The following is a 16,256-nucleotide window of genomic DNA, read 5'->3' on the forward strand; positions in this document are numbered from 1 at the left end:
ACAAAGGATAAGAAGGGAGGGTTCGAGATTAAAATATCACCAATATTAACCTTATTTCTCCATAAGGTTATGCCTCAATTTCTTACCAACATAAGCAACTACTATTTTAGTATATTAGTAAATAATTTTCAATTTTCTCATTTATCTAATTAAATAGTAGAGCTACCCTAAATGGCCAGATTTTGCATCCAACGATTAATAAATAACTGGACTTAAATAGTCTTAAAAAGGATAATTTTTTTGCTCAACACTTAAAGGTCATATTCGTTACTTATTTCAAAGTTGGTGGATTTTGGATTTCAATCCAATTTCATCCCAAGGTTGATTTGCAACTCTATACCAATATTTTAAAAGTAATTAGTGGGCAAGTACAAAGTCCAAAGTCCAAGGTCGAGATTTGTCGTTAGTTAAATTGTACGTTTTTCTAGAGAGAGAAACTAAAAAGAGTCTTTTAGAGAGAGAAACAAGAAAGAGTCCAAGTCCCCCCTTTCAGGTTTAGGTTTGTAGAGAGAGAAAGTGGCGAAGAAAACGAAGATGAATTGTCGGGTCAGAGGTTGGGGTTAGAAATTCGGAAAGTGTAAGAAGGTTGGTGTCTGTTTGGGCACTTTCTCTAACAACCTCTCGCGAGCCCCGACAAAAAAACGGCTGCTGGGGCTGTATGACTGGATGAGTGGGACCCACGAAAGAAGTGACTCGAGAATCGAGAGGCTTTAGGTGAGAATCACCCCCACTTACTCCGCCTCCCAATACAGACTTTCGGCAAACTTCCGACGGCTAAGATCGCTTTGGAAGTTGAACAATGTGGGGACGTGGAATGCATCCTTTTAACGAACATGACTGGTACGACGTTCTTTCGTCGGCTATTCACAACTTCCAACTTCACAGTAGAAAGTTCGCGAGTCTTTGACAATGAAAAGAACTTTTATCATAACGACGTCCAGACACGAACTGTGATTACGTCTTAACGTGAGAAGACCGTTAGAAACATGGTTAAACATGGTTTTCTCTTTCCAACTCCGATTCAATTTGGTTACCTTAGAAATCTTCGTCAAAGTCGGAAACCCCACACGTCTCTCTTCTTGGCCGATATGGGTTGCATAACTTAACTTTTAAGTTATAGTCTGAAATAGAGCATAAAAAAATTTTAAAATTAAAAATTTCTAAAAATTATTTTATTTTATTTATTTTAAATATATGTGTGTGTGTGTGTGTGTGTGTGTTAAATCACACTAGGGTGACATGGTTAGTAAATAATTTTTTTTATAAATATAGTATACAATTATAATTATACAAGATAGTGTGAATCATGTAGCCGTAAAGATATTATAGTTATTGTAAATACTTTCCACAACTATAAATACAATCTTAATACATGGAGTAGAGCATTCAAGTCTATTCCTCTTTGCTCAAATTCGTTCTTACACCCCTCTCTCTTTTCCTCTTCTTTCTCCCTTTTAGTTTATTTTTTCCTCTCTCCAAGAGTTAGAGTTCTTCTTTTCTCTTCTTCGTTTGAGATCTCTTAGGTTTATGTGTTGGCCCTAGAAATTAACAATATATTAAGTTGAATGCTAAAAAATAACAATATATCGAAGATACACTTATTATATAATGTTAGTAACATAAGTCTATTTGAATTAAGAAAATACTTAGACTTGAGAATAAGTTGCTTGTAAGATAGTCACTCATATCGTTCAATACGTGTCCAATTTTGGGGCATATCATGCACCTCGTAACAACTTATACATACTAATGCAAGGGGTGCAATGATCGAAACCTATTGGATTTTGGAGTACAAATACTTATCGATGGTACGACATGATCACCATTGGTTTGTAAAGAAGAATAAGAAATAAGTGATACCTAGAGCTTATTATAAAAGGAGAACAATAATTTGTTTTATTAGTTATAATTTATTTTCTCTTCATTTATAATTTTTTGTCTTAATAATAACTTATTTTAGATTTACTGTAATTTTTTAATTATAAAAATAAATTTTATTTCAATTAATTATAATTGATTTATTTTTATATTATAATTTATTATACTAATTATAAATTAATTAGTTTTTTTCTTATAGATCCGATTAATGGACACAAATCCGATCTCTAATTCATAATTTTAAGGTTCGATTTTAGACAAAAACGGATAAATAGCAGTGCATAAAATAAATTTTACTTAGGACAAGCTTCTAGCAAGTCATTCTATGCTATGACAATCAATGCCAATGAAACAAAAGGTAAAATGCTCCAAATTAACCCAATAACTTCATCCTGAAGTTTTATCACGAAAGGATGAATGGTTTGGAAGATATGAGCAAAAGACCACAATTTTGCTCCTTGTATAGATATATATATATATATTTAAAAGTAACTTACGTGTCAAACATTTGGAGCAATACATAACATGTACAACCCGATGTGCCTTCTCTAAACACATTACATATTACAACCCTGATACGGAGGTTCTACCTCTGAACCCAATCAACAAGCTTGGATTTCATCGTGACCCACCTCATCAAATAAAGAAATCATGATTAAAAGTTATCATAATAAAGAATCCACCCTTCATGATTTACCCCACCTAAAGAGTGAATGATGTTTTTGCTTTCTAGAGCTCATTATGTAATATTTTTATGTATTTTTGAGGTATGGTTTAAAAATATTCTAAATATTTTATCATTTATCAAAATTAAATAATTTTTTTATAGGGTACATAAGTGTGATCTCCGACAATTTTTATATTTTTTCACATCTAATATTTTTAATAATTATACTTTTTACAAATTAAACAAAATAGTTGGATAAAGCAAAAACTCACACATTCTTAAAGGCGGGTATGGTCCAAACTCAAACATGACTTTGAATCCTGATCTTGAGTCCTGACTTCCTCTAATACAAGCTCGACTAGATATTCATCCCCACAACTCCGGCCCTGCCTTGTTCTTGTATCTTCTAATTGATCATGCATCAACATATTGCCTAAAATATAAGTCTCTTTTTTATGTTATATATATATATATATATATATATATATATATGTAATTATAATTTGAAAAAAGTTGTACAAGTTAATTAGGATGGATTAGGGGAGTCAGGTCAGATTTGGGTTAGGTTTGTTAAAGCTTATCCCCACTTACATGGGTTTTTCCCGAACCCAACCTTGTTCCACTATGAGAAAAAAACCTAAGCCAGATTTTTTGGGTTATGTCAGATTCGTATTTTCTGTTTAACCGCATACCCAACGACGACCTCGGAAACGTCCCATAAGAAAGCTCTCACGCGCTTCTCACCGTAACCGGTTCTCAGACTCAATAGGTCGATATCGTCTTCCTTGCCACGTGGCACCACGTAATGCTTCCGCGAGGAATCTTCCGTGTGCCTGCGAATCCGTGTGCATGCGACCGTGTGCTGCGCGTGTTCGTCAGACAAACGTTACAGAGGTGAGAGAAACCAACAGAAAAACACATGCAGAAGAGAGAGAAAGTAGAGAGGGAAAACGAGCAAAGAGAGCAGCGGCAGGCCCTCTGCACCTCATCGAGGCCATGAAATTATGACGATTCCATCCATTCAGACAGCGGAACAGAGGGTATTATTATAAGTGTTTATTGCAGACAGACTCGGGGACCCGAAGCTGAAATTCAAGAAATCAGAGAGGTTGAAGAGGTGAAATGATTTAAATTTTAGGCTTCAAATCTCTATCCATGGACGGGAACGAGAGGGAAACGGAGTAGGGTTTTTCAGCTCAGGTTTGATCCGAGAAGCTCACTGCAGATTAGGCCCTGTCATGGGCTGTGGGAGTTCCAAAGTGGACGATTTGCCGCTGGTTGCTTTGTGCAGAGAGCGCAAGGATTTGATTCGGGAAGCCGCCGATCAGAGGTACGCTTTGGCTGCTGCTCACGTGTCCTATTTCCGAGCGTCCAGAAGCATTGGAGAGGCTCTCCGGCGGTTCGTTGAGGAGGAGATTGTGGTAGGTCCAGCCCCTTCGTCGCCGGTGATCACCATTCCTTCTTCCGAGGGTAAGAGCAAAACCCCTTCCTCTTCTACTTCCCTATCCCACAAATCAATCTCCCAGGAATCGCATTTGCATCTCTCCGACGAATCGGACTCCGATACCTCTTTGGATCACGATAGTGTGCTGCATTCGGAACATAATTTCTCTCCTAGGCCACCATCATCATCATCTCCACCGCCGCAGATGCAGACAACGGACTACTACTACAACTATGTGCGATCTTCCTCTTCTGCGATCCCCTCCGTGGTTTACGAGCATCCTTCTCCGTATTACTTTGGGGTGCCAATGGAACCTGTTGACAGTCGCATGGCGAATCCACCAGCAGCGCCCAGCACGCCTCCTCCCCCTCCCGAGGTTTCTACATGGGATTTTTTGAACCCTTTTGGGTCTTTCGATAACGAGTACGGCTACGGTTATAGATACGGTTACAATACATATGGAACTGGAGAAGGTTCAGATATTAGCAGTCCGGATTCGAGTAAAGTTAGGGAGAGAGAAGGGATTCCCGACTTGGAGGACGAAACAGAGACGGAACAGGTGAACGAGTTCACTCAGCCTAAGAATACAGAGCCCCAGAAGCCGAAAAAGTCAGATAAATTGCCAGAGAATGGGAAGCTCAAAAAATCACAGAACGATAATCTCTATGGCGAGGGTAGCAGTTCAAGGACGAGACAGGCAGGAAATGTTGACGTTAAAACTAGTAGTGAAGAGAATGCATTAAAAGGTGTCGAAGAGGATGCCGACGAGGAAGTCGAGGAAGTGGATCGGAAAAAAGGAGTGAGCTTTGAGGTGGAGACGTCTGCGGGGGAAAGTATTGAATCTTTGCAAACTAGTAGCAAGATAACTTTATCGAGTGTTCAATCAAGGGATATCCGGGAAGTAGTGGAGGAAATTAAGGATCTATTCGTAGTTGCTTCAGATTGTGGTAAAGAGGTCGCCATGATGCTTGAGGTCGGCAGGGTTCGTTATAGGCCAAGGAATCCCATTCTTAAGGGTATGCTGTTCAAGTAGTATTTAACTAGTCTTTTCAGTGGTTATTATCTTAAGATCGGTGTTGCTTTTGATTTGCGTCATCTAGTTGCTAGGTGGTGATGGTTGCAAATATATGCGTGATTTCACCAGTCAGACATCCAAACCTGAAAGATTTTTAAAAAACCACATTCTAGAGTTACATTTGCTGAAATACTCTTGGTGGCCTAAATCCTAAACTTAGTTTGGGGTGTATTAGATATTCTTTATTCAATGTTAGTTCAGTAACATAACTTACGATTTCTTAAAAAATGTCCAAGAAAAAAAAGGAAAGAAAATAAGGAAAAACTTACACACATTGCTACAGTTATGTGTTGCAGGATCCTTGATGTTGCTTTTCCTCCGGTGTTGCCATTTGTGCACCCTTCAAGGTCTTCAAAAATGGGGAAGACTAGGCATGGGAATTTTAAGAGTCCCATCAGTATGAAGTCAGGCAGCCTTTCTTCAACTCTGGAGAAGTTGTACATGTGGGAGAAGAAACTATACAAGGAAGTTAAGGTATTGTGTTCTTAGTAAACGAGATCCATGTTGAAATTGCTACTGTTCTTTTCCTTGTTCTGTTCCCTGTGTGCTTATAGCATATACTGTTTACTGTATGAAAAAAATTCTATATGGAAGGGGAGAGATCAGAAGAGGCTTTGCAACCATATGCTCCCATAATTATCATCCTATAAAGTGTTTTTTTTTTTTTTTTTTTTTTATGAAAATTATCCTATCAAGAATTGTTCAGCTGGATTTTTGGATAGAATACTAAACAAAAAGTAATATCTCATTCATGGGAATAGCATTTTTTCTTTTCCCTAGTAGAGAGTCAATGGTTCTGTTACCCACCTTATTAATTTCTGGGAATGAGTTAACAAACTAGGACCTCACTGAACAAACCAACAATGCTGATATGTAAATTGAAAATAGGGCAAAGATACTTGCTAGTGGTTATTTTCATTTCTTTAGCTTCAAAAAAACTTGTTTAAAACAGATATTTAGCTTGATGATTATCCACTTCAACAGCTTGATGCCATCTTATTTCACAGGCATTGACCTGATATTGGATTTTTGTGTTGAGTATTATAATTGTTATTGGTGTCAAATTTTAGTAGTAGTGTTCAAACTGAAGAGACCTAGGCATGTTAGTAAGCAAAGATTATCTAAGCACATTCTACTGCTTTTTCTTATTTTTCCGTGGTTTGCGAAGAAAGTTGCTATGATTGTGCTGGACATTTGCAGTCCAGTTGTACTTGTCCTTTGTGAGTACCCTATCTGGAACCACTCAGAGAACTTTATGCAATATTCTTCTTATAGGTGGCTATGGTGTCCAAGTAGTTCACATACATTGACTGTGCTTTCCAGTAGTTGTGATCAGGTCAATATTACACCAATGCACTTTCAGCTAACAGGAAAACTTTATTTCAAGCCAGTGCAGAGGTTTGTGAGTTTAGTTCGTCTAGAAGGCATAAAGCATGGAGCTATTGCTTTTATCAAACCTACATCTTGCGAAGGGGCAGTCTTCTCTGCTCAGCCAAGATCTGAAACAATACCTTTAGCTCCTGGTGGTTAAGAGTTAAATGGGCCAGCTTTAAGTGGGCAGGCTTTAAGCTAAAGATAAATAAACACAAGGTGGAACCGTTTATGAAGTGTTCGATTAATTAAGCAGCATGGCTTTCTAAAGCTGAATTTGATGGATCACCATAGAGAGGTTTGTTCAAATTGTTTGTATATTTCCTTCAGGAGGGATCGCTGATAATGGGCATCTCTGGTCCCTTGGGGTTTCTTGGTCTCTTAAGAAAGAAGTTGTCGGTTTGGTTTATCCATGAGTTCTTCTTCGGCTAACTCAGGCCTTCCCAATATCAAATGAGTCACATAATTTTCACTCATCAGCTCTTAGGAGTGCCTTATGCATGTACATCATCTCATGGCTTTTACGAGTTGCAAGAACTGCTGGGTGGTTGTTGGGCCACATTAGGAGAGTGTTAACTCTGCGATGCAATTCTGGCAAGCACTTCAATTGAGCTTTTTAGTTTTCCTGTTTTAGTTAGTTCATTTGGGGTGTCGCCATGTTGTATATGTTCATGGTTGTTTTGATTGTTCTGAGTTAGGTGGAAAAGCTAAACATGTGGAAGGAGTGCTTGAAAGAAGTTAGAGAACTTCAACATAAAGATCCCACTTTATTCTTTACTCTTAGAATGACAGGGAGTGTTATTAAAAAGCACTTTCATGAGCAAGCTCCTAATAATCAGGCATCTGGTGGACCCATGTTCAGGTCTATCCAGAAAGTGGTGACAACTTTATATTCATAATGCCTCGTACTAAATTCATAGTGTTGTCTCAAGCAGTATATGATTTATGATATGAAAGGATTTGTTTCTTGTTATACTAGCTTTGTTTCCACACTTATTAATATATTAAAAGTTGTCACTAGTGAAAACTTTTTGAAAAAGAAAAAACAATTGCATTATTTTATGCTATCAGGTGTGGTCAGGCACCCTGATGCTACTTATCTAAGCCAGTTCTTCTTTAATTCATTTAGGTGCTTGTGCTAATTTTAGGATGAAGAGAAATTACGGATTATCTATGACAAGCAGTGCAAGAGGCTGAAGAGTTTGGATGACAGAGGGGCAGAGACTTACAAGATTGATGCTACTCAGGCTTCAATTAAGAAGTTGTTGACAAAACTGAGTGTTGCTATTAGAGCTATTGATTCCATAGCTGTCAGAATCCATAAACTAAGAGATGAAGAATTGAAGCCTCAACTGATTGAATTGTTCCAAGGGTAAGCCAGTCAAATTTTTTTTGTTCATATTTCTTTTTTATGATGTCTTCAGTAGTTTAACTTTCGATTTAAGAGGAAGTGATAGAACTCATGCAACTTGCAATTTTGCATTCCTTCTTTGCTGAATCAACTACCTGTTCACAATTTTTAAATTTATAATTGTTATCTATTTAAATTTTTTTTTTATAATTGTTATGATTTACTTTCAACTTGTTATTAAGAACAAGAATTATTTTCAACTAGGAAGTGTTTCAGTAGAGTCAAGATGCATGATTGAACGTGTTGCTCCATTTATTTGTATTATAGTGGCTATAGTGTTGATAATGTGAGAATGTCTGTGCTAGATAGTGTAGTAATAGTATTTATTTTTTGTTGTTCATGGACTTATAACATGTAGATAAGAAACACAAAATAAATTTTTAAATGTTCTTAAATCAGTATTATAGTCATGTGATGGATTAATAGTGTCACTTTCTCTGTCTTGCTTAGGAAATTAAGCTTAGAGTTATGTATTGAAGCATTTGGCACATTAACATGTGCACTTGGATCCTCTGTTCCCTATCAGACATGATGGTGGGGCTGTTAGTACCAGAAAGTTTGGGCAGATAAGTAGTTTAGGTGCAGCAAGCAAAAAGAAGAGGGAGAAAAATTGGTACCTTAAGGAGGCTAGTCATAAAAATGCCACAAGGCTAAGAGGATTTTTATTGTAGTGAGTTGCCTAAAGTTCAGGAGCTCCCTTCATGTTTCACAATGGAACATCAATTTTCAAAGTTCTCAAGTCTTTCTTGAAACCCTCGTTTTCTTTTCTTTGAAATTCTTAAATATCTTTTGCTCTCAATTAATTGAGTGCAACAAATGCTGGAACTTAAAATTGCTTAATGGGCACAACTTTTCTGTTTCAGTTGCCCTATTTTCTGATGCTAAGTGAGTCCCTCTAAACATAACGGGTTAGTTATACAGATCTCTTCTACAGGAAAGAAACTGTTTTCTGATTTGTCTTTCATTTTTCATCATGCCTACAAATATTCTGAGCAACTTAGAGACATGAAACTCAGCATTTTATGGGTATTGGCCTCTAAGTTTTTTAAAGTGTGGGGCCACTTGAAATAATGTGAGTATGAAAGATCAGCCTACATTTGTGCTCTGCGAATTTTGCTAATCCTTTACAGTATCTTAGAAGAATATTGATGGCAAGAAAAAGGAGAATCTCTCATAAGATATTTAAGTGGAATTCTTTCATAGAAAGTGTTTTTTGAAGTTATTCAGTTTCACTTCTTCACATTATGACCATGCCTCTCTTAACTAACTTCTGTCTTTCAAGCTTCAGTAGTTGTCCTTGAAGTCATATTCCATTTGTACTTTTCTTGTTCTTTTCGTGGAAAACGCCATATCCTTTTTCTTGTGTTTTGGATTTCTATCTAATGAGCCAAAGTCGTGGACAGATTTATGGGAATGTGGAAGGACATCATGAAGTGTCACAGAAAGCAGTTCCAGGCTATCTTAGAAAGCAAAACCTCAAGTCTGATTGGAAAAACCCAGATCCGAAGTGATTCAAGTACGAGAGCCACCATTGAACTGGAACAAGAGCTTCTGAATTGGTGTGCTTGTTTTGATCAGTGGATCAGAAAACAGAGAGCTTATATCAAAGCTCTGAATGGGTGGCTTATCAATTGTCTAGACCAGAAACCTGAAATAACTCCTGATGGGGTTGTACCCTTCTCTCCTGGCAGAATTGGTGCCCCACCTGTTTTTGTGATATCCAATGATTGGTGTAGTGTAATGGATAGAATATTGGAAGCAGATGTGACACAGGCCATGCAGAATTTTGCTTCTAGTGTTCATAAATTATGGGAAAGACAGGACGAAGAAAGGCGGCAGAAATTAAGGGCGGAATTTCTCACTAGAGATTTTGAGAAAAGGCTTAGATCTTTAGAGGTAAGTAAGGATGCAATAGACAAGAAAGTGGTTTCGGCCTCTAACCGAGGCAGTGGAGTTTTGCAGTTAGATTTGCTGAAGAGAAGGCTAGATGAAGAGAGAGCTAAGCATGTGGAAATCATCAAACAAGTGCAGGAGGCAGTGGCTGGAAGTATAGAAATGGGTCTAGTCCCAATTTTTGAGGCCATGGATAAATTTAGTTCAATCATGGTAGAAGATATTGAGAGGGTCAGAATCCAAGAAGAAGGAAGGTGACGATCAGTAAATCTGTCCAGTGATTTAAGTTTTGAGTGGTTCCATTGAATATTGGTTGACGAAGTTAACGCTTTTGCATTACAAGGGAACTAAAAATGCACAAACTTTCGTACAGGAAAATGGATTGATCCTCCCTCTCAGTAAATAAAGCATATACTTACAGATAGCAGTGTTCCAGTGTACAGAGAATCTTGACTGATTTGTTGGATGAGCCTTTGGCAGCAGAAGTTGAACCAGCTTACAAGCTGGAAACGACAGAAGTTTTGGTGAGCAATTCTTTTAACAAATTATTGTATGTACATAGTGAAACTGATGGGGAGGCCTCAAATTGAGCCCATCCCCCCTCAGGCTTTGATCCTGGATTTTTGGCCATTCATTGATTTATTGATTTTATTAGAGCTCTTTATTTGAAAGCATCTTTTCTTTTGCTCGGAAGTATCTTGTGATTGAATATCTTGGGAAAAACTATGAAGACACCACTGCTTTTTGAACATTCCACAAGTAATATGCAGATATTGTGGAGAATTTAGGGATGGCGTGGGGTAGGTTTTAAGAAATCTAACCCTACACTATACTTAGCCCTGCAATTTTGTTTGGGGTTATTTTCAGCCCCGTCTCTACCTTTCAACTCCACCTTGTTATAGATCCTTGCCCACTACAATGTTAATTTTCAATTTTTTCTCATCTTCTTTTATATAGCAGTTTACACATAAAATAACATAAACTTAAATTATAGATAGACTTAAAGTTATCCAATTAGAAGTTGGTCGGCTTCCTTGTGAAACCTGCCCTGTGGCTAATCTTAGTGGGGACTATAGTAGCTGTATTTTTTTTTTTTAAATCTTCTTCTTTAGCCGTCTTAAAATAAAACCTAGAAAACATAAAATAAGGTTGTGGGTGGGTACTTGAACTAGGGCGGGAAAGTTTATTAGTCTGAAGGTCTTGAACTACACAATTAGGCAACATACTACACAATTAAGTACATATAGCACATTAGAAAGGTTCACAAATAAAGTAGAAACATTACCCATACCTGCCATTCTAGAGGTGATTCTATGTAACAAAACCAAGATTATTACTATAAGATAAACATACTTCGTTGTGCTAAAGTAGCAATATTAGAAGCTAAAGGTGTAGAGGTATGACTTTTGATGATGAAAGGGATTTTTGCAAATAAATCTTAACAAACTGATGTAACTCATCCTTGTTCATTGTCGCCAATTTAGAATTATTATTACTACCTTGCATTGCTTGATTAGCCCAAGTTGGTTTTCTAGATTTTTCTCAACACTGATCAAAGAAATGATTTATTCTTCCACAACGCAGACATGTGACTCTATCAATTTTTTCTCTTCATCTACCTCCTCTTGAGCCTCTACTTGTTCCTTTTATGGTATTTCCTTTACCTATCAAATTGAAATTTTGTGGGATTTAGGATCCCATGACAAGGTCTTTGATCAAGGTGGTGAGAGAGGAGAGGAAGAAGAAGTGGAGAAGATAGAAGAGGAAGGAAGGAGAAAAGAGAAGAAAGAGAAGGCTGACTAGAGAGAAGAAGAGAGAGAGAGCTTGGGAGAAGATTGAAGTCTAAGGACGAATTTGAGTGAGAAGAGGAGAGACTTAATGCTCTACCCCATGCCTTGGGTCTCTATTTATAGTTGTAAAAGGAAGTTCACAATGACTACAATGCCCTTAGGGCTATAAGCTTTATAAAAAAAAGACATAAGTAGACATACATCATCTTCCTTAATTACACTCTTGTGCCATCCTTATCAAAAGGTCACTTAATTACCTCCTTTGCCATCTCTTGACGTGAGAGAGGTATTTACATTTGTGCCACTTTGGGTCTTCCAACACTCCCCCTCAAACTGGGGGAGAGAAAATATCGTAGATACCAAGCTTGTCACATATAGTGGTTAAAATCTTGAATGTGACTAGTCTCATAAGAATGTCTGTTACTTGCCCTTGTGATGAAACATGTCTGAGAGCAAAGATACCAACCTGAAATTTCTCCCGCATAAAGTGGTAGTCTATCTCAATATGTTTTGTCCTCTCGTGGAAGACCATATTTGAAGTAATATGGATAGCTGCTTGGTTGTCGCAATATAATTTCATAAAAGCTCTTTTATAAGAACCCAATTCAGTAAGAAGGGATTTGATCTATAAAAGCTCACTGACTGTGTGGGCCACAACTCTGTATTGTGCTTCTGCACTAGATCTTGCAACAATATTTTGCTTTTTGCTTCTGCATGTAATCAGGTTACATCCAACTAAGGTACAATACCCCAAAGTGAACTTCCTGTCATCAGGTGATTCAACCCAATCTGTATCCAAAATACCTTCAATGTTGAAGAGACCATGATTCTTATAGAGAAGCCATTTTTTTGGAGCTCCTTTTAAATATCTCAGTATCCTATCCAAAGCATGCCAATAGGTAAGTTGTGGCTTGTGCATATACTGACTCACCACACTTACTACATATGATATATTTGGTCTGGTTACTGTGAGGTAAATAAGCTTTCCCATAGGCCTATGATATTTACCTATATCAACATTTTCTTCGGAGCTTGCACATAGCTTTGTATTGGCATCTATAGAAGTGTTCGTTGGTCGACAGCCCATCATCCCTGAGTCCTCAAGTAGATCCAAAACATACTTCCTCTAAGATAATATAATCCCATGCTTTGACTAGATGACCTCAATACCCCGAAAATATTATAGAAGTCCAAGATCTTTCATTTTAAATTCTTTGCGTATCTTCTTTGTGACTTCTTTTTTGTTGTCTGCATCATACCACTTAAGACAAAATCATCCATATAAACTGCTAGTAATACTCTTCCTTCCAAGGCATTCTTGACAAAGATGGAATGAGCACCGGCTGAATCCAAAATGCAACATTTGTTTGGCTAAATTTATCAAACTAAGCTCGAGGAGACTGTTTAAGCCCATATAAAGATTCCTCAATCTGCATACGGACTCTCCCTCAACCACAAAACAAAAGTGGTTGATGCATATATATATCTCCTCTTTAATATCCCCTTTCAAAAATGCATTCTTTATATCCAATTAATATACCAGCCAAGAGGAATTAGTGGAAAAAGATAATAAGAAGCATACCGAGTTTAATTTACCCACTATGGAGAATGTTTCCTCATAATCTACTCCATAACACTAAGTATACCCCTTCGCAACGAGTTAGGCCTTATGGGGAGCATCATAACAATCCAAATTGTGCTTGATAGTGAAAACCCATTTACAGCCCACATGTTTCTTACCAGGAGGAAGAGGAACTAGAGCCCAAGTCTGATTCTCATATAATGCATGCATCTCTTCTTCCATTGTTGCCTTCTATCCTGGATGTCTCAAAGCCTCCTGATACGATTGTGGAACATAGATGAAAGAAATAGATGCAAGAAACTGACAACATGAAGAAGACAAATGATGGTGAGAAAAAAAATTGGATATAGGATGAGAAGTGGAGGGTTTAGTGCAAGTCTTACCTCAGAGCTATGGATAGAGTATCAAATTGTGGGCCAAATACGATAGGGAAACATGAGCTTACCTCAGAGGGATCCGTAAACTCTACAGGTGTGATATCGCCTGATGCTTTAAGGGGGCTGAAGTAGATCCACATCAAGTGGCACAACGAGCTTTGGAGCTGGCAGAACTGATGAAAGACCCAAAGGAGCATCTTTTGAAGAATAAAAATATTTGTCCTAAAAAAAGATGACATCCCTAGAAACAATTGACTTCTGAAGATAAGGATTGTAGTAGACATAACCCTTTGAGGTATGAGAGTAGACCTAGGGTCAAACTTACTCTTCTAAGGGGATGTGACATGAATAAAAAATGTGCAACCAAAGACCTTCAAAGGAAGGGAGAAGGGGTCTTCATCCAAAAATAATAATCACTATGGGGATTTATGGCTAAGTACTGAAGGTGGTAGCCTACTAATAAGGAAACTGGCTAAAAGTATGACATGAGGCCAGTAAAAATAGGGCACCTTCATAGAGTATAGTAGGCTTTGAGTTACCTCAAGGAGATGTTGGTTTTTTCTTTCGATTACACCATTTTGTTGAGGGGTGTAGGCATAAGATGCCTAATGAATAGGTATTCCCTGGCATTATCTGCCAAAACTTGTATTTTTTTCCAAACTGAGTGTACACCTTGGCATAAAGGACCTAAATATTGAAAAAATTTCAGATTGATCTTTGAACAGAAATAGCCATGTGACTTGAGTGAAGTCATGAATAACAGTAACAAAATACTTAAACTTGAGATATGTTTGAGACACTTAAGGGTCCCCATACATTTGAGTGAATTAAGGAAAAGGGAGCAACACCTTTAAGTTCAACTCGAGGAGAATATGTTGTCCTCTGGTGTTTTCTCAACTTATAAACTTCACAATTTAAACTAGACAAGTTTTTCAAAGATGGAAATAAGTGCTGAAATGATGCTACTGGTGAATGTCCAAACCGGTTGTGCCATAATCTTGCCTCTATTTGATAAGTTGAAATTGCATTTACTGGAGGTAAGTCCAAATAATAAAGGCCCCTCTATTCATGGCCTCTACCAATCAATTGCTTCGTTGTTAGATCCTAAAAAATACAAGAAGAAGTTGAGAAGGTGATGGAGTAATTAAACCATTTTGTTGATTTGCTAACAGACAACAAATTTAAGGGAAATTAGGGGACAAATAAGACATCAATAAGCAGAAGTTAGGGTGTAACAGAGGAGGATCCCTTCCCAAGAACTTTGGTTTAAGATCTGTTGACTATAGAATCAAACTTGTTTGGTAAACAAGGGGACATGGAATGTAACTGACTCTTATTATCTATAAGGTGTTTGGAGGCCTTTGAGTCAATGATCCAAGATGAAGAGGAGGAAGTGCCAGAGATCATACATGAAGTAGTGGTTACAACAACAATAGTAGAAGATGTAGGAGAGGATACCATCAGAGTCTTCATCCTCTGCAATAATTTGCAATAATCATCGGTTAGAGTCATCTTACCTTTCTATTACTCAAATTTGTCTTCAATTTTCTCATTATTATTAATCGATGTCTGGTTGCCAGTGGCCCACTCTGGTTTGCCATGAAGCTTCTAATAGGTGTCCACTAGATGGTTTAGTCCACCATAGTGAGTTCTAATCCAGTTATTTGACCTTGACGAACTAGAGCTAGTTCTACCATCTCTAGCTTGGCCTCCTCTATAATTTCTACCGCACCCTCAAGTGGCAGAAGATGTACCCCTATTACCTGAGTACATAGCAAATGACATTTTAGTCTGAGAGTTGGAAGAAGGATCTAGTATCCAAAGTAATGTTGAACTTATGTCATCGAATGATGGAAGTACAAAGGAGTTGAGAAGTTGAGTTTGTTAAGTTGTAGAGCCTAATCAACGCCCTACGCTGAGTCGATATGTGGATCAACCTTCGCGGTAATCGCCGTGGGGGTTAGAAGGGGGGCGGAGTGTTATGGACTCTATAGCATCACGAGTTACCAACAGGCGTAGGAATTAATGAATGTGTTTTTCAATTTCCATGTAATTGTTTCTTGGTTTGGTTTTGTCTTTGGTTTGGGTTGGTTTAGCATTTATTGGTTTGAACCATTGACCCAAGAGGTCTTTAGGATTTTGGACGTCCTCCACCCTATTTAAGGGGATGGCTAGGGTAATGAGAATTATCAATTGAGTTCACTTTAGTTAACGTAATTTAGATAAACAGGTCAAGAGCTCCTTCAAGCTCTCTTCCATTTTTCCCCCAATTCTCCCTTCCGAAATTCAATTCCCTTCAACCCCTCATTCCATCTCAACGTCAAGCAAGGTAATGGAAGGAAGTGAAGAGAGGAGGGTGACAAGATCCATGGCTCGTGAGGATCCTAACACGGAGCCCCTCGCCCAGTCCACGATATATGAACTGTTGTTTCAGTAAGGGCAGTTTGGAAATTTTACTCTTTTATCACGGTTGCCCTAATTTTCTCTTTATAATTGAGAGGCGCTTCTATTAGGGTTTTATCATCATCGAGAAGGAGTTGGAGTTGCAGCCCGAGAGAGGTTAGAGAAAACACCTGTAAGTGTGTTAGGTTCTTTCCTTGCCATGGATCGAGTCACCCTTCTTTCCTCTCTTCCCTCCATGGTTGATCTTGACGTTGGAAGAGAAACCTTGTTTCTTGAACGAGTAATGGTGGAACTCCATTTAGAATGAAGGAGCTTTGGAGGAAGCTCAACCTTGGACCTCAAAGGGAGAATCCGACCTTGACCTC

The 16,256-nt window shown here is 37.9% G+C and overlaps 1 protein-coding gene across 1 annotated transcript; it reads left to right on the top strand.

Moving 5' to 3' along the window:
* Positions 1-3,566: 3,566 nt before the first annotated feature.
* Positions 3,567-10,391, top strand: LOC137950460 (protein ALTERED PHOSPHATE STARVATION RESPONSE 1-like). Its single transcript, XM_068796939.1, has 4 exons — positions 3,567-5,005; positions 5,348-5,538; positions 7,584-7,807; positions 9,250-10,391. The coding sequence occupies exons 1-4, from the start codon at positions 3,784-3,786 to the stop codon at positions 9,995-9,997; spliced, it is 2,385 nt and encodes a 794-aa protein (XP_068653040.1). The 5' UTR covers positions 3,567-3,783; the 3' UTR covers positions 9,998-10,391.
* The last annotated feature ends 5,865 nt before the right edge of the window (positions 10,392-16,256 follow it).

This window comes from Aristolochia californica, unplaced genomic scaffold (assembly GCF_029961685.1).
Source record: "Aristolochia californica isolate CCGP_79_NKW_82.1479 unplaced genomic scaffold, dmAriCali1.0.hap1 SCAF_14, whole genome shotgun sequence".
Lineage (NCBI taxonomy): Eukaryota > Viridiplantae > Streptophyta > Magnoliopsida > Piperales > Aristolochiaceae > Aristolochia > Aristolochia californica.